Source organism: Squalius cephalus (genome assembly GCF_949319135.1).
Source record: "Squalius cephalus genome assembly, chromosome: 11".
NCBI classification, from domain to species: domain Eukaryota; kingdom Metazoa; phylum Chordata; class Actinopteri; order Cypriniformes; family Leuciscidae; genus Squalius; species Squalius cephalus.
Window position 1 is genome coordinate 297,632 of NC_137132.1, and position 27,714 is coordinate 325,345.

At 42.6% G+C, this 27,714-nt stretch overlaps 1 protein-coding gene across 1 annotated transcript; it reads right to left on the reverse strand.

The window, feature by feature from the left end:
- Nucleotides 1-5,703: 5,703 nt before the first annotated feature.
- tmem25 (transmembrane protein 25) lies at nucleotides 5,704-26,417 on the reverse strand. The gene is made up of 11 exons (XM_079886471.1): nucleotides 26,270-26,417; nucleotides 25,776-25,836; nucleotides 25,355-25,705; nucleotides 23,622-23,912; nucleotides 23,136-23,267; nucleotides 23,014-23,047; nucleotides 22,823-22,926; nucleotides 8,828-8,914; nucleotides 7,044-8,337; nucleotides 5,905-6,033; nucleotides 5,704-5,822 (listed from the first exon to the last, which is right to left on the reverse strand). Exons 2-9 carry the CDS (start codon nucleotides 25,828-25,830, stop codon nucleotides 8,264-8,266), a joined length of 1,128 nt encoding a protein of 375 aa, XP_079742597.1. The 5' UTR covers nucleotides 25,831-25,836; nucleotides 26,270-26,417; the 3' UTR covers nucleotides 5,704-5,822; nucleotides 5,905-6,033; nucleotides 7,044-8,263.
- Between the last annotated feature and the right edge of the window lie 1,297 nt (nucleotides 26,418-27,714).

Below are 27,714 nucleotides of genomic sequence, written 5' to 3' on the forward strand. Positions count from 1 at the left end.
GGGTAGTCTGCATTGCGTCCCTCTATTCCATCTGCCTCCCTCCCCGACTATGTTTGGGGCTTGAAGTTGTGACTTTTATCCTCATGGGATGGAGCTATTATAATGAAACAGGAGGGTTGTCAATGGCAGAACGCAAGCGCACAATGCCCCTCTTTTACCGCCCTCTCCAGTTATATACTGTTTCAAGTGTGGTTAATGGCTTCCTTCCAGTCATATTCTTCCTCTGGGGTGATACAAGGGAAGTGGAACGGTGTTGGACAGTCCACAGAGCATCCCTCCATTCCATCCATCTCCCTCCTCAACTATAGTTGGCCTTCAAGTAGGGATGTACACTCCCCTTTTGGATGGGTTACTTAGTAGTAGGAGTTGCAGTAATTGAAACACTATGCATCCCATGTTACTCTTTTCTGCCCTCCCCTATTATTTGGAATTTAAGTTGGGATAAAAGCTTCCCTCTTGTGCCCTTTGGTGTTGACTTGCTCTTCTGACTTCGACTGGTTCCATAATTATAGTCACTGAAGTGTTTAGTCACTGAATAATTCACTGCGGTGCAAAGCTGAAAGTTGGTTAGGAGAACTGTGTGAAGAGTTTAGAAAAAGTATTGTGAAACGTGTCAATGCGATTGTAGAAAACTGTGATACTTCCACATATGGTGGTCTGCAGTATAGAAGCAGGACGTGCATGTGTGTGTGTGTGAATGTATAAACCCAGCTAACTGGGAAGGTTCTCAGGCACTGGCTAACGTTCCGGCAAGGTTCTCTTAAAGATATGTACAAACGTTCTTCCAGTAACATTAATAGAATGTTTGTTCAGAGTTATCTGGCCTTTAATAATGTTCTCAAAACATTAGCACAAAAATATTATTTATACATTGTTTATGGAGTGTTAGTCTCTGAAATGTTTCATTTCAACATTTTTTAAATGTTGCTACTTGTTTCAGAACGTTCTGAGAAAATGTTCCGAGAACATGTTCCGAGAACATTCAAATGTAACATTCAGTATGTAAAAATGTTACAAAAGTAACGTTCCAATAATGTTTGCATAAACAAGAATTATTATTTTTTTAAATATTGAATAAACTGGATGTTTTGAACGTTCATAGAACATTCAGAAATAACGTTTTATAACTTAATGGGAATGTTAGAAAAACAGTGCTAGAATATATTTGTGTTGTCTGGGTTTGCGTGTGTGAATGTATAAATGCGTGTGTGTGTGTGTGGTTGATGTGAACGTTGATATTGTTCAGGCAGTTTTCTGCTTTTCTCGTCTCTGAACGGAAACCACAAAGAAAACATACCAGAGCTGGTGACTAATTATAACCAATCAAAGACAGGAGCGCTTTATTAAAACTGAGCTCTGATGACGTCATAAATCTTTCATCATTTACTCCCCATAATGTTGTTCAAACCTGAATTACTTTATTTCTTCCGCTGAACACAAAAGAAGTTATTTCGAAGAATAGCGGGAACCAAACAACACTGACTTTCATTGATATTCCTCAAAATATCTTCTTTTGTGTTTCAGGTTTGAACGATACGAGTTAATGATGACAGAGTGATAATTTCTGGGTGAATGATTCCTTTAAACGCTCACAATACTGTAGTCATGGTTCCACCTGCATTATATTCATATCTTTACCGTAAACATGTTCATTTAGTCTGCGCTAATCGACAGCGCGTTTATGCAACCTGCACATTCCCTTTAATAAGCTCAACTGAGATCACTCTGTTCTGTGATGAAAGAATCGACAGCACAGCTGACAGTAAAGACAGGTTTTATTCATAAAGACAGGTTAGCAAGCGTTTATTTGAAGCATTTACATTTACAGGAAAACTAAATCAACTAAAGAGATTTCAGCGTGAATGAAAGCGGTTTAGAGCAACACAGCTGTTTTAGAAGAAAGACGGATTTGTTCTAATAACCCGATGAAAGACGGGTTTCTTCTTATCATCCGCTGAAAGTGGGGTTTGTTCTTGATCTCAGGGTGAGATGGGGTGTTTGGGGTTCTTCTGTTTGCGCCCCGTGTGAAGAGTGCTGTACTCGTCTGCGCGCGTGTTCAGCCGCTGGACGACAGATAAAACATTAATAATCAATCACACATTAATGAAACTTCACAGTAATCGTATGCGTGTAATGACCGTCCTCTTGTGAGGAACCCCTGTATAACTTATAAAAGCCAGCTAGAAATATTCACGTATATACAGACCGAATTTATGCTGTGAAAAATCTAAACATTATAAATTTGGTGTAAAATAATTATCTGGAATTTTTTAGTTTCTAATATTAATATTTGACCCATCATTAGAGTATTTTATAAATATATGGATTTCAATAGAATAAAATAATAAGTCTCAATAGGTAATTTTATTTAATGCATTAACATCTCATTAACAGACACAGATTTTGATTTTAATAGAGTGTTAGTAAATGTTGAGATTAACATTACCTGAGATTAATAAATGATTAAGAAGTATTTGTCATTGTTAGTTCATGTTAAATAATATTGTACTTATTGTAAAGGGTTACAAAAATAACTTAATTTATCTAGTGTGGTAATGTCAAATTCCATACATTTGATCTTATTCATTTAATTCATAATTCATATAATTTTAGACAATACTTCTCTAACTTATTCCATGGCCCCCGAACACTTTAAAACACTGACATACATGATGTAATATAACATTTATACACTGCAAAAAAAATATTCTTTTGTGTCTTGTTTCCAGTCCAAATACCTAAAAATTCTTAAATCGAGAAGCATTTACTAGATAAGTAAAATGACATAAGAAATTATATCTTGTTTTCTGATAAAAAAATCTAAATCTAAATTTAGTGGGTTTTTGATCAAAACAAGCAAAATTACTGTATCTGCCAATGGGGTATGAAAAATAATCTTAATTCAAATGTAAAACAAGAAAAAAAAATCTTAATTCAAATGTAAAACAAGAAAAAAAAACTTAATTCAAATGTAAAACAAGATTATTTTTTTTATTCAAACTGAAAACAATATTTTTTTTAAATTCAAATGTAAAACGAGAAAAAAAATCTTAATTCAAATGTAAAACAAGAAAAAAATCTTAATTCAAATGTAAAACAATATTTTTTTTTTAATTCAAATTGAAAACAAGATTATTTTTTAATTCAAATGGAAAACAATTTTTTTTTTTAATTCAAATGGAAAACAATATTTTTTTTTAATTCAAATGTAAAACAAGATTATTATTTTTTAATTCAAATGGAAAACAAGATTTTTTTTTTAATTCAAATGTAAAACAAGAAAAAAATCTTAATTCAAATGTAAAACAAGAAAAAAAATCTTAATTCAAATGTAAAAAGATTTTTTTAATTCAAATGTAAAACAAGAAAAAAATCTTAATTCAAATGTAAAACAAGATTTTTTTTTATTCAAATGTAAAACAAGAAAAAAATCTTAATTCAAATGTAAAACAAGATTTTTTTTAATTCAAATGTAAAACGAGAAAAAAAATCTTAATTCAAATGTAAAACAAGATTTTTTTTAATTCAAATGTAAAACAAGAAAAAAATCTTAATTCAAATGTAAAACAAGATTTTTTTTAATTCAAATGTAAAACAAGATTATTATTTTTTAATTCAAATGTAAAACAAGATTATTATTTTTTTAATTCAAATGTAAAACAAGAATTTTTTAGAATTCAAATGTAAAACAAGAAAAAAAACTTAATTCAAATGTAAAACAAGATAATTATTTTTTAATTCAAATGTAAAACGAGAAAAATAATCTTAATTCAAATTGAAAACAAGATTTTTTTCTTTTTGTGTTTTACCCACTGGCAGACAATTTTGCTTGTTTTAAGCAAAAACTCACTTAATTTAGATTTTTTTATTATTATTATCAGAAAACAATATATAAGTTCTTATGTAATTTTACTTATCAAGTAAATGCTTCTTGATTTAAGAATTTTTATATATTTGGACTGGAAACAAGACACAAATCCTCCATTATTAGAGCATATGTTGCAGAGTTGTATTAAAGGCAGCATTATTGGTGTATTATCACGTTATTCCTCATGAACTCAGATGTGGACGTTGATGTGGATGTTGCTCGTACCTGATAAGTTGTTTCTCCTGATGCGTTGTTACTCACGCGCTCATTAGGGATCAAACTCTTCCGGTCCGAGGCTGGAGAGACACAGGCAGATGATAGGAATATGAATATGAAGTGTGTGTGAGTGTGTGAGTGTGTGTGTGTGTGTAATGTGTGCCCTTGTTTATATTACATTGTGGGGACAAAATGTCCCCATAAGAATAGTAAAACCTGAGATCACCTACATTGTGGGGACCAGCCAGCGGTCCCCACTTTTCAAAAGGCTTATAAATCACACAGGATGAGTTGTTTTGAGAAAGTAAAAATGCAGAATGTTTCCTGTGATGGGCAGGTTTAGGGGCAGGGGCAGTGTGTGTGTGCGTGTGTGTGTGTGTGTGTGTGTGTGTGTGTGTGTGTGTGTGTGTGTGTGTGTGTGTGTGTGTGTGTGTGTGTGTGTGTGTGTGATGGGCAGGTTTAGGGGCAGGGGCAGTGTAAGGGGATAGAATGTACAGTTTGTACGGTATAAAAACCATTATGTCTATGGAGAGTCCCCACAAAGATAGTGAACCAGACATGTGTGTGTGTGTGTGTGTGTGTGTGTGTGTGTGTGTGTGTGTGTGTGTGCGCCTCACCTTTGTTGTCCTGGTAGCTGGTCCGGGTGGAGGGTTGAGCACAGACGGTGTAAACGGCCCATCCGATCAGAACCGTGACGAGGACATCGCGCTCACCAGAACCGTGATCAGCGCCGACCAGTCCAACTGGATCAGATTATCAGCGTCTGCACACACACACACACACACACACACACACACACACACACACACAGGATCTTTATACTAAGAAAAACTGGCTCTGATCACTGAAAGGCTCTTCTATAGCATCACTGCGAGAGGGAAAGAAGAAAAACCCTTTTGGAAGCTTTATTTGTGTAGAAAAGAGTCTAAACCTGCACAGTATCAAGGATTAACAGTATTATAGTAAGTTCTCTTACGGAGAAAAAACGTTCATGTCATTTTACAGTAAAAAACGGCAAAATGTAGAGTTTTTGGAAGTGAAAAATAACAGATCATCTTATAATTTACAGTGAAAAACAACAAACTGACATTTCCCAGAATCCCCTGCGTGACAGAGATTGTTTGTTGTTATCGATTAGGGTTATTTGTTTACTTCATTATTCTAGAGTGTGTGTGTGTGTGTGTGTGTCTCTACTGTAAATCAGTATTTCCCTCAGCTTGTGGAAAAGACTCTTGTGATTCGTCATTTATGATCAGTGTTATTACGGTGTTTGTCAGGAAACGGTCTGGATTATTCATCAGAAAATTAGATTCACCAGATTCATTTTGTTTTGTAAATTACAGTTTTAAATTGTCAAAGGTTGTTCTGTAAATGTAATTCTGTTTGCATTTTTTACAGTATTTGTACAGGATTGTGTGTGTGTGTGTTTACAGTGATACTGGTGATTATAAGACAAATATTAAGAGTTTCTCACACTGTTCACTCAAATAAAAGCACAAGGTCTCCACACACACACACACACACACACAGAGAGAGAGAGAGAGAGAGAGGATTTACTCACTCAGGATTTTCACTCGAGCTTTAAGACAGTCACTGTTGCCTTCGCTGTTGGCTGTCTCTGAACAGCACGTGAAGAGTCCCGACGCTTCATCACTCGTCAGAGGCTTCGGCTCATAGTCAAATGTACCTTTTGTACACTCCAGAGTGTTTTTCTTAATAGAGAGTCCGAACGGATCAGCTGCAAAGTGAACATTAGATTGCATTAATAAACTTCTTTGACTGTGAAAGAGTGAGTATTTCCAGCTGAAGGCGAGTCTTACTGTTCTCCTGTGGCGTCTCCTGTGATGTGACTGATCCCAGAACTGTCATCAGGCAGAGCCAGAGCAAGCGTCGGTCCATCCTCAGTGTGTGTTATGATGATGATGAAGATGATGATGATGATTGTCCTCCTGTGGATAAAGAGAAGCTCAGAGTTCACCGTCCTCCATCTTGAGCGTGAGAGACGCCATGATCTGAGCGTTACAGACGTGATAGAGTCCTCAGATCTGCTCGACTACACCTAACACTAGAGCTCTGTGTCGTGCTTCATGAGGAACAACATTCTGATTCAATAAAACATTTGATCACACCTTACTGTTAGCTTCAGGTTATTCATATTTCTTAAAATGCCATTTTAAACATAAAGCATTTATTAATTCTGGTTAAAACATTTCAAGTTGTAAAATTAATGTTTTATGAACGACCATGAATAAAAAACTAACAACGAGCATTACGTTTGTTACAGTATTTATTCATCTTTGTTAAAGTTAATTAATAAAATACAACTGGTCATTGCTAGTTCATGTCAGCTCAGATCCATTACACAATAATATATATTAATCTATAATAATAACAATAATGTATTAGTAAATGAGATTGAGAGATTATTTTTCATAGTTTACAAATCAAACCTTAGTGTAAAGTGTTACAGCAAAATTGTAATAAAAAGTGGATATATAGACCTAACAAGATATATTATATTAATATCACATTACAGTTACAACTTTTGTTTAGTACTTTAGTTAAAAAAATCGAACCCCCTCCGTATATAAAACAATTTAAATACACTTTTATGTAACACTTTATCTTAAGGTGATCCAGTTACACATAACTACATTCATTTACTTTGGTAATAACAGTAAATTATGCATAATTAGTAACTAACCCTAAACCAGACCGTAACTCTACAGTGAGTACATGGTTAATTAATTAATTGAGTAAGTACAATCAAACTATGTTACTTTAAAATAAAGTCATGTTATAGTGCAATCATATATTTAAGTGTTGAGTAATATTAATAAACAATGAACTTACTTTAGAGTTACCGTTTGGTTGCATGTAATTATGCATAATTTACTGTTATTGCTTTAATAAGTTCATGTAACATATGTAACAAGGACAGTGTAAAATAAAGTGTTACCCTGTTTTCTGTTAGATGCAGCTCGAGTGAAGAATGAAGATTATACCTCAGAAGCTCCGGATCCTCGTGTGACTCTGAAGACTGAGATCAACCGGAAGTCAGAACACGATCCGGGCCTGAACTTCATCCAACGCTCACCACGTCAAGCTCACCGTATCATCAACTGAGACACAAGCTCAACACCTTAAGATAATAAAGAACGGGTTTCTGTTGAAGTTACACACACGTGACAGCCGTTACGCCAGTGCTGTGAATGATGGTTCGTGTGTGTTTTATAGATGTTTTTGTGCACTTACACACAGTCTGACATCAATAAGAGCAAAACCTGCACATGAAAGATCGACTTCCGGTGCCGTAAACTGAAGACCACAAACACCTGCGAACATCCTTCAAAACACACACACACACACACACTCTCTCTCTCTCTCTCTCTTCATTCCACACACAAAATTATTACACTAATCACGTATGATGCGTGATTCTCTATAGACTTTATTGAGGTAGGCCTATTTCTCATAATAATAATACAGCAACTTTCACAAGCGACAATCACACTGACTGGAATAATAATAAACTAGCGCTAGTTAAGCTCAGGTAAAGTTAAACCGGTGGCGCCTCCTGCTGGATCAGACTCAGAATGAGCTTTACAAAGATACACTAAATATGATTTCCATAATCTTTATACTTCTATTAATCTAAGTACATACAAGTATCTCACAATATCTGCATATTTACTGAACATTCCTTTATATTACACAAATATGATGTAGCATTCCGTATAGCAGCAATGAACTCTGGGTAAATACTGATGAGAGCACATATTTACAGTCCATTAATGTACAGGTACTTCTGAATGAACTACTGATCCCATGAATCTGAGTCTTTTTCAAGCGTTTTCTCTGATGGTATGAGAGAACCATCACCAGCACTATACAATTAACTCATGTTAGTTTGCTGATATCTAGCAAGTCTGGGAGGGAAAGTCCCTGTTTCCATAGTAGCAGTGTTTTCTCTGCTCAGTGCATTATGGGTAGTGTAGTTCTTCACCAGGACAAAGCAGTCTGTCACTCAAACTCTTGAGCTGCAGTCAAAGTCTGTCAGTAAATCTGTTTGGATGTTTGTTCAGTTATGAGAATGCTGAAACCGAATCCCGTTCTGCCTGCTGTCAGGGTTCAGGGGGATCAGGCTTCGTGAGGTCAGAGGTCAGAGTGTGCAGATGTTCAGAGCCAGATCTCGTCACTGCTGGTACTGCTCACTTTGTAGATGTAGCCCACCATCGGATAGCGAGCGAAACCTGTCGGGACACAATCGTTCACATCTATTAGACTCAGTGAGGAACACTTGATCTCTTGTTATTGGTTCTGGATATCAGGGTTCTTTAAAGGGGCAGTTCACCCAAAAATGTATAAAAAATGGTTTTTATTCACATATACACATTGATGTTGAAGCTGAAGAACCAATCAGGTTTGTTCATGTGGGTCAATAAAGCTTCTGTTTATGTTCGCTGACTAATGTTTACATGTGATTAAAAACTTAAACTAAATCATGTCTCTTCGGAGGGATTGGATTAAAGCGCTCTATTCATATGGATTCATTTTTCCATTTCTTTATGTCAGAGTTTTGGGTAAATAGGGACAAAAATCTCTCAGATTTCATTAAAACATCTAAATTGGTGTTCAGAAGATGAATGAAAGTCATGGGTTTGGAAAGACATGAAGGAGAGTAAATTATGTCGGGATTTACATTGTTGGGTGAACTGTCCCTTTAAGGTCATGACCTCTGACCTCGGGCAGCGTAGGCCGCAGACAGATCCTCCTCTTCCTCGTCTGCGCGTCTCCTCTCCAGTGTGTTTGGTCTGGAGATCTTCTGCCCTGAAACACGCAGCTTGAGACAGGTGATGTTTTAGAGACTCACATTAGATATGTTTTCATACACCTATTTTAAGCACATTTTGGGAGATTGCATAAAAATACTCCAAGGATGGGAGCACCGAGATGCGCATACATTCTATAAAACACTCATGCGCTCAATAGAGGAGGATCATTGTTTTATCTGATAAGATAACAATTTTACTGAATAAATCCCTCAAACCTCATGTGACTTTGCCTCAGCAGAGGCTGTGATTGGATAACTGCACTAACCAGCGGACCAATGGCATCGCGGCATCTCAAATGTTGGTTTGGTGTTTCTGAAACACCTGAGTCAAAGTCTGTCATCAGAATGATTTGGTTTCATCACTAGATACTAACAGTGCAACCGATAATCTTTTCTCCACTCTAACATTGTGCTTGGACAACTTCTGTCCCCTTGTATCCAGCGAGCATCATTCTAAACTCAGGGCTGCAAAGAAAAGTCTCTGCCTTTCTTACACAGGACAACCTCCTGGACAACAGCCAGTCTGGTTTCATAAGCGTCACTCGTGCTGTTATTGAAGCTCTGAGACTCAAGAGTAGCTTCCAAATCCTCAGTTCTCATCTTGCTGCTGCTTTTGACATAGTTAACGACCAGATTCTCCTGTCAATCCTCATGATGAAGGGCATCTCAAGTAGAGTTGTACACTCCAAGGGGTGAGGTGTCTAAGACCCAACATCTAGCTACTGGAGTGCCTCAGGGCTCAGTGCTGGGACCGCTTCTCTTCTCCATCTACATGTCATCACTAGATCTGTCATTTAGAAACATGGTTTACCCCATCACTGTTATCATCTAGCTACTGGAGTGCCTCAGGGCTCAGTGCTGGGACCACTTCTCTTCTCCATCTACATGTCATCACTAGGATCTGTTATTCAGAAACATGGTTTATCCCATCACTGTTATCATCTAGCTACTGGAGTGCCTCAGGGCTCAGTGCTGGGACCGCTTCTCTTCTACATCTACATGTCATCACTAGATCTGTCATTCAGAAACATGGTTTATCCCATCACTGTTATCATCTAGCTACTGGAGTGCCTCAGAGCTCAGTGTTGGGGCCGCTTCTCTTCTCCATCTACATGACATCTCTAGTGTCTGTCATTCAGAAACATGGTTTATCCCATCACTGTTATCATCTAGCTACTGGAGTGCCTCAGGGCTCAGTGCTGGGACCGCTTCTCTTCTCCATCTACATGTCATCACTAGATCTGTCATTCAGAAACATGGTTTATCCCATCACTGTTATCATCTAGCTACTGGAGTGCCTCAGGGCTCAGTGCTGGGACCGCTTCTCTTCTCCATCTACATGTCATCACTAGTGTCTGTCATTCAGAAACATGGCTTTTCCCATCACTGTTATCATCTAGCTACTGGAGTGCCTCAGGGCTCAGTGCTGAGACCGCTTCTCTTCTCCATCTACATGTCATCACTAGTGTCTGTCATTCAGAAACATGGTTTACCCCATCACTGTTATCATCTAGCTACTGGAGTGCCTCAGGGCTCAGTGCTGAGACCGCTTCTCTTCTCCATCTACATGTCATCACTAGATCTGTCATTCAGAAACATGGTTTACCCCATCACTGTTATCATCTAGCTACTGGAGTGCCTCAGGGCTCAGTGCTGGGACCGCTTCTCTTCTCCATCTACATGTCATCACTAGATCTGTCATTCAGAAACATGGTTTATCCCATCACTGTTATCATCTAGCTACTGGAGTGCCTCAGGGCTCAGTGCTGGGACCGCTTCTCTTCTCCATCTACATGTCATCACTAGATCTGTCATTCAGAAACATGGTTTACCCCATCACTGTTATCATCTAGCTACTGGAGTGCCTCAGGGCTCAGTGCTGGGACCGCTTCTCTTCTACATCTACATGTCATCACTAGATCTGTCATTCAGAAACATGGTTTATCCCATCACTGTTATCATCTAGCTACTGGAGTGCCTCAGGGCTCAGTGCTGGGACCGCTTCTCTTCTCCATCTACATGTCATCACTAGATCTGTCATTCAGAAACATGGTTTATCCCATCACTGTTATCATCTAGCTACTGGAGTGCCTCAGGGCTCAGTGCTGGGACCGCTTCTCTTCTCCATCTACATGACATCTCTAGTGTCTGTCATTCAGAAACATGGTTTATCCCATCACTGTTATCATCTAGCTACTGGAGTGCCTCAGGGCTCAGTGCTGGGACCGCTTCTCTTCTCCATCTACATGTCATCACTAGATCTGTCATTCAGAAACATGGTTTATCCCATCACTGTTATCATCTAGCTACTGGAGTGCCTCAGGGCTCAGTGCTGGGACCGCTTCTCTTCTCCATCTACATGACATCTCTAGTGTCTGTCATTCAGAAACATGGCTTTTCCCATCACTGTTATCATCTAGCTACTGGAGTGCCTCAGGGCTCAGTGCTGAGACCGCTTCTCTTCTCCATCTACATGTCATCACTAGATCTGTCATTCAGAAACATGGTTTACCCCATCACTGTTATCATCTAGCTACTGGAGTGCCTCAGGGCTCAGTGCTGGGACCGCTTCTCTTCTCCATCTACATGTCATCACTAGATCTGTCATTCAGAAACATGGTTTATCCCATCACTGTTATCATCTAGCTACTGGAGTGCCTCAGGGCTCAGTGCTGGGACCGCTTCTCTTCTCCATCTACATGTCATCACTAGATCTGTCATTCAGAAACATGGTTTACCCCATCACTGTTATCATCTAGCTACTGGAGTGCCTCAGGGCTCAGTGCTGGGACCGCTTCTCTTCTCCATCTACATGTCATCACTAGGATCTGTTATTCAGAAACATGGTTTATCCCATCACTGTTATCATCTAGCTACTGGAGTGCCTCAGGGCTCAGTGCTGGGACCGCTTCTCTTCTCCATCTACATGTCATCACTAGATCTGTCATTCAGAAACATGGTTTATCCCATCACTGTTATCATCTAGCTACTGGAGTGCCTCAGGGCTCAGTGCTGGGACCGCTTCTCTTCTCCATCTACATGTCATCACTAGTGTCTGTCATTCAGAAACATGGTTTACCCCATCACTGTTATCATCTAGCTACTGGAGTGCCTCAGGGCTCAGTGCTGAGACCGCTTCTCTTCTCCATCTACATGTCATCACTAGATCTGTCATTTAGAAACATGGTTTACCCCATCACTGTTATCATCTAGCTACTGGAGTGCCTCAGGGCTCAGTGCTGGGACCGCTTCTCTTCTCCATCTACATGTCATCACTAGATCTGTCATTCAGAAACATGGTTTATCCCATCACTGTTATCATCTAGCTACTGGAGTGCCTCAGGGCTCAGTGCTGGGACCACTTCTCTTCTCCATCTACATGTCATCACTAGTGTCTGTCATTCAGAAACATGGTTTACCCCATCACTGTTATCATCTAGCTACTGGAGTGCCTCAGGGCTCAGTGCTGAGACCGCTTCTCTTCTCCATCTACATGTCATCACTAGATCTGTCATTTAGAAACATGGTTTACCCCATCACTGTTATCATCTAGCTACTGGAGTGCCTCAGGGCTCAGTGCTGGGACCGCTTCTCTTCTCCATCTACATGTCATCACTAGATCTGTCATTCAGAAACATGGTTTATCCCATCACTGTTATCATCTAGCTACTGGAGTGCCTCAGGGCTCAGTGCTGGGACCGCTTCTCTTCTCCATCTACATGTCATCACTAGATCTGTCATTCAGAAACATGGTTTACCCCATCACTGTTATCATCTAGCTACTGGAGTGCCTCAGGGCTCAGTGCTGAGACCGCTTCTCTTCTCCATCTACATGTCATGACTAGGATCTGTCATTCAGAAACATGGTTTATCCCATCACTGTTATCATCTAGCTACTGGAGTGCCTCAGGGCTCAGTGCTGGGACCGCTTCTCTTCTCCATCTATCTGTCATCACTAGGATCTGTCATTCAGAAACATGGTTTATCCCATCACTGTTATCATCTAGCTACTGGAGTGCCTCAGGGCTCAGGGCTGGGACCGCTTCTCTTCTCCATCTATCTGTCATCACTAGGATCTGTCATTCAGAAACATGGTTTATCCCATCACTGTTATCATCTAGCTACTGGAGTGCCTCAGGGCTCAGTGCTGAGACCGCTTCTCTTCTCCATCTACATGTCATCACTAGGATCTGTCATTCAGAAACATGGTTTATCCCATCACTGTTATCATCTAGCTACTGGAGTGCCTCAGGGCTCAGTGCTGGGACCGCTTCTCTTCTCCATCTATCTGTCATCACTAGGATCTGTCATTCAGAAACATGGTTTATCCCATCACTGTTATCATCTAGCTACTGGAGTGCCTCAGGGCTCAGTGCTGGGACCGCTTCTCTTCTCCATCTACATGTCATCACTAGATCTGTCATTCAGAAACATGGTTTATCCCATCACTGTTATCATCTAGCTACTGGAGTGCCTCAGGGCTCAGTGCTGGGACCGCTTCTCTTCTCCATCTATCTGTCATCACTAGGATCTGTCATTCAGAAACATGGTTTATCCCATCACTGTTATCATCTAGCTACTGGAGTGCCTCAGGGCTCAGGGCTGGGACCGCTTCTCTTCTCCATCTACATGTCATCACTAGATCTGTCATTCAGAAACATGGTTTATCCCATCACTGTTATCATCTAGCTACTGGAGTGCCTCAGGGCTCAGTGCTGGGACCGCTTCTCTTCTCCATCTACATGTCATCACTAGTGTCTGTCATTCAGAAACATGGTTTACCCCATCACTGTTATCATCTAGCTACTGGAGTGCCTCAGGGCTCAGTGCTGGGACCGCTTCTCTTCTCCATCTACATGTCATCTCTAGATCTGTCATTTAGAAACATGGTTTACCCCATCACTGTTATCATCTAGCTACTGGAGTGCCTCAGGGCTCAGTGCTGGGACCGCTTCTCTTCTCCATCTACATGTCATCACTAGATCTGTCATTCAGAAACATGGTTTATCCCATCACTGTTATCATCTAGCTACTGGAGTGCCTCAGGGCTCAGTGCTGGGACCGCTTCTCTTCTCCATCTACATGTCATCACTAGATCTGTCATTCAGAAACATGGTTTACCCCATCACTGTTATCATCTAGCTACTGGAGTGCCTCAGGGCTCAGTGCTGAGACCGCTTCTCTTCTCCATCTACATGTCATCACTAGGATCTGTCATTCAGAAACATGGTTTATCCCATCACTGTTATCATCTAGCTACTGGAGTGCCTCAGGGCTCAGTGCTGGGACCGCTTCTCTTCTCCATCTATCTGTCATCACTAGGATCTGTCATTCAGAAACATGGTTTATCCCATCACTGTTATCATCTAGCTACTGGAGTGCCTCAGGGCTCAGGGCTGGGACCGCTTCTCTTCTCCATCTATCTGTCATCACTAGGATCTGTCATTCAGAAACATGGTTTATCCCATCACTGTTATCATCTAGCTACTGGAGTGCCTCAGGGCTCAGTGCTGAGACCGCTTCTCTTCTCCATCTACATGTCATCACTAGGATCTGTCATTCAGAAACATGGTTTATCCCATCACTGTTATCATCTAGCTACTGGAGTGCCTCAGGGCTCAGTGCTGGGACCGCTTCTCTTCTCCATCTATCTGTCATCACTAGGATCTGTCATTCAGAAACATGGTTTATCCCATCACTGTTATCATCTAGCTACTGGAGTGCCTCAGGGCTCAGTGCTGGGACCGCTTCTCTTCTCCATCTACATGTCATCACTAGATCTGTCATTCAGAAACATGGTTTATCCCATCACTGTTATCATCTAGCTACTGGAGTGCCTCAGGGCTCAGTGCTGGGACCGCTTCTCTTCTCCATCTATCTGTCATCACTAGGATCTGTCATTCAGAAACATGGTTTATCCCATCACTGTTATCATCTAGCTACTGGAGTGCCTCAGGGCTCAGGGCTGGGACCGCTTCTCTTCTCCATCTACATGTCATCACTAGATCTGTCATTCAGAAACATGGTTTATCCCATCACTGTTATCATCTAGCTACTGGAGTGCCTCAGGGCTCAGTGCTGGGACCGCTTCTCTTCTCCATCTACATGTCATCACTAGTGTCTGTCATTCAGAAACATGGTTTACCCCATCACTGTTATCATCTAGCTACTGGAGTGCCTCAGGGCTCAGTGCTGGGACCGCTTCTCTTCTCCATCTACATGTCATCTCTAGATCTGTCATTCAGAAACATGGTTTACCCCATCACTGTTATCATCTAGCTACTGGAGTGCCTCAGGGCTCAGTGCTGGGACTGCTTCTCTTCTCCATCTACATGACATCACTAGATCTGTCATTCAGAAACATGGTTTATCCCATCACTGTTATCATCTAGCTACTGGAGTGCCTCAGGGCTCAGTGCTGGGACTGCTTCTCTTCTCCATCTACATGACATCACTAGATCTGTCATTCAGAAACATGGTTTATCCCATCACTGTTATCATCTAGCTACTGGAGTGCCTCAGGGCTCAGTGCTGGGACCGCTTCTCTTCTCCATCTACATGTCATCTCTAGATCTGTCATTCAGAAACATGGTTTACCCCATCACTGTTATCATCTAGCTACTGGAGTGCCTCAGGGCTCAGTGCTGGGACCGCTTCTCTTCTCCATCTACATGTCATCAATAGGATCTGTTGATAAGGAACATGGTTTTTCCCATCACTGTTATCATCTAGCTACTGGAGTGCCTCAGGGCTCAGTGCTGGGACCGCTTCTCTTCTCCATCTACATGTCATCTCTAGATCTGTCATTCAGAAACATGGTTTACCCCATCACTGTTATCATCTAGCTACTGGAGTGCCTCAGAGCTCAGTGTTGGGGCCGCTTCTCTTCTCCATCTACATGTCATCAATAGGATCTGTTGATAAGGAACATGGTTTTTCCCATCACTGTTATCATCTAGCTACTGGAGTGCCTCAGGGCTCAGTGCTGGGACCGCTTCTCTTCTCCATCTACATGTCATCAATAGGATCTGTTGATAAGGAACATGGTTTTTCCCATCACTGTTATCATCTAGCTACTGGAGTGCCTCAGGGCTCAGTGCTGGGACCACTTCTCTTCTCCATCTACATGTCATCACTAGGATCTGTCAATCAGAAACATGGTTTATCCCATCACTGTTATCATCTAGCTACTGGAGTGCCTCAGGGCTCAGTGCTGGGACCGCTTCTCTTCTCCATCTACATGTCATCAATAGGATCTGTTGATAAGGAACATGGTTTTTCCCATCACTGTTATCATCTAGCTACTGGAGTGCCTCAGGGCTCAGTGCTGGGACCACTTCTCTTCTCCATCTACATGTCATCACTAGGATCTGTCATTCAGAAACATGGTTTATCCCATCACTGTTATCATCTAGCTACTGGAGTGCCTCAGGGCTCAGTGCTGGGACCGCTTCTCTTCTCCATCTACATGTCATCACTAGTGTCTGTCATTCAGAAACATGGTTTACCCCATCACTGTTATCATCTAGCTACTGGAGTGCCTCAGGGCTCAGTGCTGGGACCGCTTCTCTTCTCCATCTACATGTCATCTCTAGATCTGTCGTTCAGAAACATGGTTTTTCCCATCACTGTTATCATCTAGCTACTGGAGTGCCTCAGGGCTCAGTGCTGGGACTGCTTCTCTTCTCCATCTACATGACATCACTAGATCTGTCATTCAGAAACATGGTTTATCCCATCACTGTTATCATCTAGCTACTGGAGTGCCTCAGAGCTCAGTGTTGGGGCCGCTTCTCTTCTCCATCTACATGTCATCAATAGGATCTGTTGATAAGGAACATGGTTTTTCCCATCACTGTTATCATCTAGCTACTGGAGTGCCTCAGGGCTCAGTGCTGGGACCGCTTCTCTTCTCCATCTACATGTCATCAATAGGATCTGTTGATAAGGAACATGGTTTTTCCCATCACTGTTATCATCTAGCTACTGGAGTGCCTCAGAGCTCAGTGATGGGGCCGCTTCTCTTCTCCATCTACATGTCATCAATAGGATCTGTTGATAAGGAACATGGTTTTTCCCATCACTGTTATCATCTAGCTACTGGAGTGCCTCAGGGCTCAGTGCTGGGACCACTTCTCTTCTCCATCTACATGTCATCACTAGGATCTGTCATTCAGAAACATGGTTTATCCCATCACTGTTATCATCTAGCTACTGGAGTGCCTCAGGGCTCAGGGCTGGGACCGCTTCTCTTCTCCATCTACATGTCATCACTAGGATCTGTCAATCAGAAACATGGTTTACCCCATCACTGTTATCATCTAGCTACTGGAGTGCCTCAGGGCTCAGTGCTGGGACCGCTTCTCTTCTCCATCTACATGTCATCACTAGTGTCTGTCATTCAGAAACATGGTTTACCCCATCACTGTTATCATCTAGCTACTGGAGTGCCTCAGGGCTCAGTGCTGGGACCGCTTCTCTTCTCCATCTACATGTCATCACTAGATCTGTCATTCAGAAACACGGTTTACCCCATCACTGTTATCATCTAGCTACTGGAGTGCCTCAGGGCTCAGTGCTGGGACCACTTCTCTTCTCCATCTACATGTCATCACTAGTGTCTGTCATTCAGAAACATGGTTTACCCCATCACTGTTATCATCTAGCTACTGGAGTGCCTCAGGGCTCAGTGCTGGGACCGCTTCTCTTCTCCATCTATCTGTCATCACTAGGATCTGTCATTCAGAAACATGGTTTATCCCATCACTGTTATCATCTAGCTACTGGAGTGCCTCAGGGCTCAGGGCTGGGACCGCTTCTCTTCTCCATCTACATGTCATCACTAGGATCTGTCAATCAGAAACATGGTTTACCCCATCACTGTTATCATCTAGCTACTGGAGTGCCTCAGGGCTCAGTGCTGGGACCGCTTCTCTTCTCCATCTATCTGTCATCACTAGGATCTGTCATTCAGAAACATGGTTTATCCCATCACTGTTATCATCTAGCTACTGGAGTGCCTCAGGGCTCAGGGCTGGGACCGCTTCTCTTCTCCATCTACATGTCATCACTAGGATCTGTCAATCAGAAACATGGTTTACCCCATCACTGTTATCATCTAGCTACTGGAGTGCCTCAGGGCTCAGTGTTGGGACCGCTTCTCTTCTACATCTACATGTCATCACTAGGATCTGTCATTCAGAAACATGGTTTATCCCATCACTGTTATCATCTAGCTACTGGAGTGCCTCAGGGCTCAGTGCTGGGACCGCTTCTCTTCTCCATCTACATGTCATCACTAGATCTGTCATTCAGAAACATGGTTTATCCCATCACTGTTATCATCTAGCTACTGGAGTGCCTCAGGGCTCAGTGCTGGGACTGCTTCTCTTCTCCATCTACATGTCATCACTAGATCTGTCATTCAGAAACATGGTTTACCCCATCACTGTTATCATCTAGCTACTGGAGTGCCTCAGGGCTCAGTGTTGGGACCGCTTCTCTTCTCCATCTACATGTCATCACTAGATCTGTCATTCAGAAACATGGTTTACCCCATCACTGTTATCATCTAGCTACTGGAGTGCCTCAGGGCTCAGTGCTGGGACCGCTTCTCTTCTACATCTACATGTCATCACTAGTGTCTGTCATTCAGAAACATGGTTTACCCCATCACTGTTATCATCTAGCTACTGGAGTGCCTCAGGGCTCAGTGCTGGGACCACTTCTCTTCTCCATCTACATGTCATCACTAGGATCTGTCATTCAGAAACATGGTTTATCCCATCACTGTTATCATCTAGCTACTGGAGTGCCTCAGGGCTCAGTGCTGGGACCGCTTCTCTTCTCCATCTACATGTCATCACTAGATCTGTCATTCAGAAACATGGTTTATCCCATCACTGTTATCATCTAGCTACTGGAGTGCCTCAGGGCTCAGTGCTGGGACCGCTTCTCTTCTCCATCTACATGTCATCACTAGATCTGTCATTCAGAAACATGGTTTATCCCATCACTGTTATCATCTAGCTACTGGAGTGCCTCAGGGCTCAGTGCTGGGACCACTTCTCTTCTCCATCTACATGTCATCACTAGATCTGTCATTCAGAAACATGGTTTATCCCATCACTGTTATCATCTAGCTACTGGAGTGCCTAAGGGCTCAGTGCTGGGACCACTTCTCTTCTCCATCTACATGTCATCACTAGTGTATGTCATTCAGAAACATGGTTTACCCCATCACTGTTGTCATCTAGCTACTGGAGTGCCTCAGGGCTCAGTGCTGGGACCGCTTCTCTTCTCCATCTACATGTCATCACTAGATCTGTCATTCAGAAACATGGTTTATCCCATCACTGTTGTCATCTAGCTACTGGAGTGCCTCAGGGCTCAGTGCTGGGACCGCTTCTCTTCTCCATCTACATGTCATCACTAGATCTGTCATTCAGAAACATGGTTTACCCCATCACTGTTGTCATCTAGCTACTGGAGTGCCTCAGGGCTCAGTGCTGGGACCGCTTCTCTTCTCCATCTACATGTCATCACTAGATCTGTCATTCAGAAACATGGTTTATCCCATCACTGTTGTCATCTAGCTACTGGAGTGCCTCAGAGCTCAGTGCTGGGACCGCTTCTCTTCTCCATCTACATGTCATCACTAGATCTGTCATTCAGAAACATGGTTTATCCCATCACTGTTATCATCTAGCTACTGGAGTGCCTCAGGGCTCAGTGCTGGGACCACTTCTCTTCTCCATCTACATGTCATCACTAGATCTGTCATTCAGAAACATGGTTTATCCCATCACTGTTATCATCTAGCTACTGGAGTGCCTCAGGGCTCAGTGCTGGGACCACTTCTCTTCTCCATCTACATGTCATCACTAGATCTGTCATTTAGAAACATGGTTTATCCCATCACTGTTATCATCTAGCTACTGGAGTGCCTCAGGGCTCAATGCTGGGACCGCTTCTCTTCTACATCTACATGACATCTCTATGATCTGTCATTCAGAAACATGGTTTATCCCATCACTGTTATCATCTAGCTACTGGAGTGCCTCAGGGCTCAGTGCTGGGACCGCTTCTCTTCTCCATCTACATGTCATCACTAGATCTGTCATTCAGAAACATGGTTTATCCCATCACTGTTATCATCTAGCTACTGGAGTGCCTCAGGGCTCAGTGCTGGGACCACTTCTCTTCTCCATCTACATGTCATCACTAGATCTGTCATTTAGAAACATGGTTTATCCCATCACTGTTATCATCTAGCTACTGGAGTGCCTCAGGGCTCAGTGCTGGGACCACTTCTCTTCTCCATCTACATGTCATCACTAGATCTGTCATTTAGAAACATGGTTTATCCCATCACTGTTATCATCTAGCTACTGGAGTGCCTCAGGGCTCAGTGCTGGGACCGCTTCTCTTCTCCATCTACATGTCATCACTAGATCTGTCATTTAGAAACATGGTTTATCCCATCACTGTTATCATCTAGCTACTGGAGTGCCTCAGGGCTCAGTGCTGGGACCACTTCTCTTCTCCATCTACATGTCATCACTAGTGTCTGTCATTCAGAAACATGGTTTACCCCATCACTGTTATCATCTAGCTACTGGAGTGCCTCAGGGCTCAGTGCTGGGACCACTTCTCTTCTCCATCTACATGTCATCACTAGATCTGTCATTTAGAAACATGGTTTATCCCATCACTGTTATCATCTAGCTACTGGAGTGCCTCAGGGCTCAGTGCTGGGACCGCTTCTCTTCTCCATCTACATGTCATCACTAGATCTGTCATTTAGAAACATGGTTTATCCCATCACTGTTATCATCTAGCTACTGGAGTGCCTCAGGGCTCAGTGCTGGGACCACTTCTCTTCTACATCTACATGTCATCACTAGATCTGTCATTTAGAAACATGGTTTATCCCATCACTGTTATCATCTAGCTACTGGAGTGCCTCAGGGCTCAGTGCTGGGACCACTTCTCTTCTCCATCTACATGTCATCACTAGATCTGTCATTTAGAAACATGGTTTATCCCATCACTGTTATCATCTAGCTACTGGAGTGCCTCAGGGCTCAGTGCTGGGACCGCTTCTCTTCTCCATCTAACATGTCATCACTAGTGTCTGTCATTCAGAAACATGTTTTATCCCATCACTGTTATCATCTAGCTACTGGAGTGCCTCAGGGCTCAGTGCTGGGACCACTTCTCTTCTACATCTACATGTCATCACTAGGATCTGTCACTCAGAAACATGGTTTACCCCATCACTGTTATCATCTAGCTACTGGAGTGCCTCAGGGCTCAGTGCTGGGACCACTTCTCTTCTACATCTACATGTCATCACTAGGATCTGTCACTCAGAAACATGGTTTACCCCATCACTGTTATCATCTAGCTACTGGAGTGCCTCAGGGCTCAGTGCTGGGACCGCTTCTCTTCTCCATCTACATGTCATCACTAGTGTCTGTCATTCAGAAACATGGTTTATCCCATCACTGTTATCATCTAGCTACTGGAGTGCCTCAGGGCTCAGTGCTGGGACCACTTCTCTTCTCCATCTACATGTCATCACTAGAATCTGTCATTCAGAAACATGGTTTTTCCCATCACTGTTATCATCTAGCTACTGGAGTGCCTCAGGGCTCAGTGCTGGGACCGCTAGTTTTCCTACAGAACAACCACTGGCTCTGCTTCCTATACCTAAACTCGCTACTTCAGACTGATGTGTCTCCAGAAGCTTGTGTTCTGCAGGTGAATGGTGTCTTGTGGTGAAAAATCTCTTTCACTGACCTTCATCGGGACTGTTGGTGCATTCAAGTCCTCCTGGTAAGTTCGTACTTACGAGGTGGGAAGTCGTGTTTACGACTGCAGGTGCGTTCAAGTCACTTTCCTCGGAGTAAGATGGCGGTGCACTTTCTCTTAATTACACAAAAATACAGCAAGGTTCTTAAACTCTAGTTCCAGAAAATGAAGAACAAATAAATGTGCATCAGGTGTGCTTTGCTTTTTTTTAAATGTTTTTAACAAATTTATGAAGCCACTGCAAACTTTTTCGTTACATATTACATTGTTATATTATAATGTGCAGGCAATTATCTACTGCGCTGTAAATAGAAAAGCCTGACAATATCACTGCTAAATACCTTTTAGTATTGTGGTCTCCGCCATATTTCTCACGGACACACCCCCAACTCGTAAAGATCGGGGCTTAAAGAAAATCCCGAGCTTCCCATTCGTATTTACGACATTGTGATGAGGTTCATGTGCATTCAACTCATAAATACGATCTTTCCGAGATGACTTCAACGCACCGTGTTCCCTGCTGGAGGAATGACCTGCCAAACTCAACCTAAGCTGCTGAGTCTTTAGTCTTGAAGACACATCTCTTTCGAGCAACACTTGACCCATTAATACTAACCCTTGCTATTTTATATCTATTTTTTTAAAGCACCTTGCTATGTCTACTGTGCTAGAATAACTGGGACTGGTCACAGCACTTACAAATGATGAGAGCAATAGAAGCAACAACAGGGCAGCAATATGCAAGTGGTTAAATGATAAAATGATGAAATGTAAATGTATTGTAATATAATTCCCTCCAGAAGCGTCTGACACGATTGCGTTCCCAAACACCAGCATTCGAACGGAAGAGAACATGACAGTGTTTATTGTGTTTCGTCTGACGCTCTGAGACAAACTCATTTATGATAGAGGAGAAAAGAGCCAGACTGGAGAAACTTACATTTTTATTACTGATATTTTCCACCAGTTTCCCAAGAAGTGATGATTTTGTTCTCTTGAACACATGGGATGGAAACACTGCTTTATTCACAAATGCTTTATGCCATGTTCCAGTTAGATGGGCAGCTCTGCACAGAAGCGGGACTCACCCTTACAGAGCGTGCGGTCGTCGTTCAGCTGCACGTGTGACGGTAAAGACATGTTCTCTCTGGGCAGATACACGCCGTTCACCTGAACCTTCACCATGTCGTTACTGCAACCAACAAACACCAGAGCAGTCACGAGATCAATCGTTCTATAATGTTATTATTAGCAGAGAATGCTGGGAGACACGTCGCACCGTTTGGAGGACAGATGCACTGCGACGGGCTCTTCTGAGGAACAACACAGAAAGAAGCATTTATGAACACATGAACACATTTACATGTATGCTTTTATCTGCAGTGTTCTCAGTCTTTGTACCGATGGCTTTGGTTTTATCCTTCTGTAGGAGGAAGAAGACCATCAAGGTGAAGATGAGGAGGGTGATGATGCCGGCGACGCCACCTGTCACTATCCCGAACATCGGAACTTCCACACGAGACTGCAGGAACTCTGGAGGAACGGGACACGAACTCATACACACATGACTATACACCACCGGTGGGTGAGATGTGTCTGAAAGAGTCTCTTCTGCTCAAGGCTGCATTTATTTGATCTTATATACAGTAAAACAGTGAGATATTACTCCAGTGTAAATCATGTTTTCTATGTGAATATATAGTAAAGTGTAATTTATTCCTGTGATCAAAGCTGAATGTTCAGCATCATTACTCCAGTCTTCAGTGTCACATGATCCTTCAGAAATCACTCTAATATGATGATCTGATGATCAAGAAACATTTATGATTATTATCAGTGTTGAAAACAGTTGTGCTGCTTCAGATTTCTGATGACGTGTCGTGTCACCTGTGAGTGTGAGGTTGCTGTGGGCGGAGCCAAGGCTGTTGTTGGCGCTGACCGAGATGTTTCCTGATAGGCTGCTCAGAGTGACCTGCAGGCTGTGATTGGCCAGCCACGGGTGGCTCCGTGAGTCCAGGATGAGGAAGTCGGAGGTGTTGGCCAGCAGCTGACCGGACCGATCCACCCAGGTGATGGTGGCGGGGGGGTTGGACCGGACCAAAGCGAAGAGGATGAGGGAGAGGCCAGGGTCCGCGGTCTCGCTGTAGTGGGCGTCGACACGCAAGATCTCCGGCTGGACTGAGACACGAGGGACCAAACACACACGTGCGAGGTTAGTTCACGCTTTTAAAGCTATGGCCTCTCTATCGCCATCTGTGGTTGAAACATTCTGGAAGGACTGACCGACAGAACAAAATTAATTAATATTATTGGTATTATTATTAATAATACGCAATGCTCGCGACGGAACGCCAAAATGTCACTTCCACTAAAATGGCTGTAACTCTTGAACTCAATGAGATATTCTCACCAAACGTGTTATGCTCTTGTACAAGCTCATTCTGTGGTCGCACAAAACACTCTGTGGTGATTCACCACTTGGTGGCGCTATAATCCGAAAAAAAACATAAAAACAGTTGTAACTACGCAACCATTAGTCCGATTTGACTAGAGAATTGGCATGCGGTGTCTTTGTCCAAGCTGCCATGATGAGATTCCTGTATCACGGAAAACATGGCTGCCATCGGCCAGTGAAGTTTGCGCACCTCTTAGGCCAGGATAATGGAGGCCGATCGGAATGAAACTTGGTGGGTACGTTTGACTCATGGTCCTAGAGGTCTGTGCGAAGTTTGAAAGAAAATGGCCACCGGGTGGCGCTATTTTGTTTTACACCCTATATATTATGCAATGTATCACACATAAATCACACAATATTCATATCATATGTTAAATCTCCTTTTCTGATGCTCACAGTGAAACCTAAACTATAAGCCATTTCAACTGAAAAAATGAAGGCTGTAATATTACTGTTATCCACAAGAGGGATTCGCAGGATAAGTCGTCTCTTTAGTCAAATCCTTTTTCATCATTGACTGAAAAATAAATGGTTAAATAATGCTGTGTGTGTGTGTGTGTGTGTGTGTGTGTGTGTGTGTGTGTGTGTAAGCATGCTTAATGGAGTTAACATGGAAAATGTGCCTAACCTTAGTGGTTTACTGGTGGTAAACGCTTTTAAAATGAAAGTAATCCAATAAGTGGCCCTCTGCTGCTCTCTACTGGTTATAATGTTAAATTTATATATTTATATTTATTTTTAGACATTTTAAAATTACTATTATAACATTTACACTCACATTTTGTTTACAAGTTTATCACTTCATTTTTCCTTAGGTATCAGTTTTGACAATTATGCTACATTATGATTAATGTGAAACCTGAAAAGGGGTCGCCTAGACCCTAACCCCGCTTAACTGCTGCTTGCAGCTATATGTAATGCTATAATTTATATTGATATATAAAATATAATTATTATTCATTTTACATCAGATATCCGACCCGACAGATCAAAATTTAAATTAATATTATGAATACAATTTTATTTTAATTATTCATGTTATAATTTATATTATTATAACATTATTATATTGATTAACATTTGAACATTTTTTTTCATAAACTTGCTTTTTTTTTATTTAATTTTTACGCCGTGCAGCTTCATCACGGGAGCGTGTCAGACTCACACTGGACGTTGAGCGTGACGGTGGCGTTGTAACTCTCTCCTCCGGCAGGGTTTCGCGCCGCACACACCAGCTCTCGGTCCCAGCGTTTGGGTTTGAGTGTGAACGTGCTGTTGCGCTCGGATCCGTATCGAAGCACTCCGGAATCCCCTGGTGATGTCATAACCAGACGCCCCGCCCCCCGGCTGCCCGTCACCTCGCTCTGCCTCTCCCCGTTCAGGTACCAGGTCAGCAGGGGCGGGGCTTGAGGATTCCAGCCCTCTGATTGGCAGTTGAATTGGTGAGTGAAGTTCTCCTGTACCGTGACTGACGAGGTCTGCTGTCCGTCAATTTTGGGGGCGGGGTCAATGGCTGCTGGCAGAGAGGAGAATAAAGTCAAGAGCAATACTGAAATAAAAACATAACTGAAACAAGAACATCTTACCTGTGCTGGCCCAGATCATGGTGTGAAAGAATAATGAAGAGAGAAGCGTCCTCATAGTCACCTACACACACACACACACACACACACACACACACACACAGATACACACACACACACACACACAGATACACACACACACAGACACACACAGATACACACACAAGAAAAAAACAGGAGTCTCAACCAGATGCACAAAACTACAAAAACACACAAACTAGAATTGTCCAGTTGCACACATGAACCGCTGAAGTGTGTGTTGTTCAGACCGATTTGAGTGTGTGATTGAAATGCATCAGTCAAGAAATGAAAACAATCTATGTTTCCCAGTGTGATGTAGACATGCAGACTCTGCATCTCTCAGCTGCAGGAGACACACACACACACACACACACACACACACACACTCATGCAGCAGCAGCATCACACACTGATACTGTACAAATGAGGCACATGACAGTTATGACACACACTCACACACACTCAGAGTGTTTTACCTCTGTGCACAGAGACGCTGCTGATTCCGACCGGCTGTGGATCCATTCAGAATGCAAACACACACACACACACACACACACTCATGCAGGAGCGTCACACACACACTGACGCAGCACGCACGGAGGGGGTGGGGGGGGGTTGCTGTGATTCATTACTGATATAAAACACTGAGAGCAGGAGGCAGCAGACGAGTGTTCACTGACTGTGTGTGTGTGTGTGTGTGTGTGTGTGTTACTGAACCTCCTCCAACCAGACGCAGGATAACCCCGGTCAGATCGGCGCTCGACTCTCAGGTCTGCTCAGCCTCTGCAGTGCAGGATCACATCCAGACATCAGCAGCTGCACACAGAGCACATGATGGTGAACAGAACCTCCAGGCAGCATTTGATCATCTAGCAGACGCTTTCATCCACAGGAATACAGCAAGCGGTCAAACACGAGAACTGCGAGAAGTGTTAATAGTTCGAGCAAGAACAGGGAGGGATTGAGAAATAGTGAAAGAATAGAAGAATGATGCAGTAAGAGCGTGCAGAAGAGATGAGTTTCCGGCTGTGTCTGGAATGTTTCAGGGATTCTGTCTGGATAGGTTTGGGAAGATCTTTGAGAACAGTGAATGAGAAGGTTCTGGAAAGTGATTTTGCGCCTCTCCACGGTGGCTCCATTTGAAGAAGTCCTTCCAGAAGAGCATTGCAGTCGTCCAGGGGTGTGTTTCCCGAAAGCATCGTTAGCTAACTATAACAACTGGTCCGTGATGCTACCGTGGGACCGTCTGTTTGAAATTAAAAGTAGAACAGTGTGTCATCAGCATAGCAGCGGTAGGAGAAACCATGCGCCTGTATAATGGGTCCCAAAGATGTAGTGTATGGAAAACAGGAGAGGTCCGAGGACTGAGCCCTGGGGTACCCCGGGACCAGCTGATGTGCTTCAGACCTGAGCTGAGATTCAGACCAGCATAGTGTTGTTCCAGGGATGAGAGAGGGCACAGAAGGATCGGATCGAAGTTGGCAGATAATCTAGCAGAATGAGAACTGAAGATCTGGGATCAGACTGAACCTCGTTCACTAGGAATAGGAAGAGACAGGTCTGAAACTTCCTACAAGGTTTCGTCTGGATGAACCCGGAAGAGGGGTTGGTGTTACGGAGGGAAGTTTAATTACTCAAAGTGATAAAGTTGCGTGAACAGATGTTGCATGATTTGTGGTGGTGAGCGTTGAAGATCGAAAGAGGCTTGTAGAAAGTGTAAATCTGCAAAGAAAGCGGATGTTGAAGGTGTAGGTGTAAGTGTACTTGTTAACACCTGATGTTGATTCGTTAGCAGATGCTTCTGGTGTCAGTGCTAACATTTACTTGTTTCTATAGCACTTTATACACCACAGATCGTTTCAAAGCACCTTCACAGTAATAAAACATGAAAATACCAGTGTTAATGCTGTAAAAGTCATCA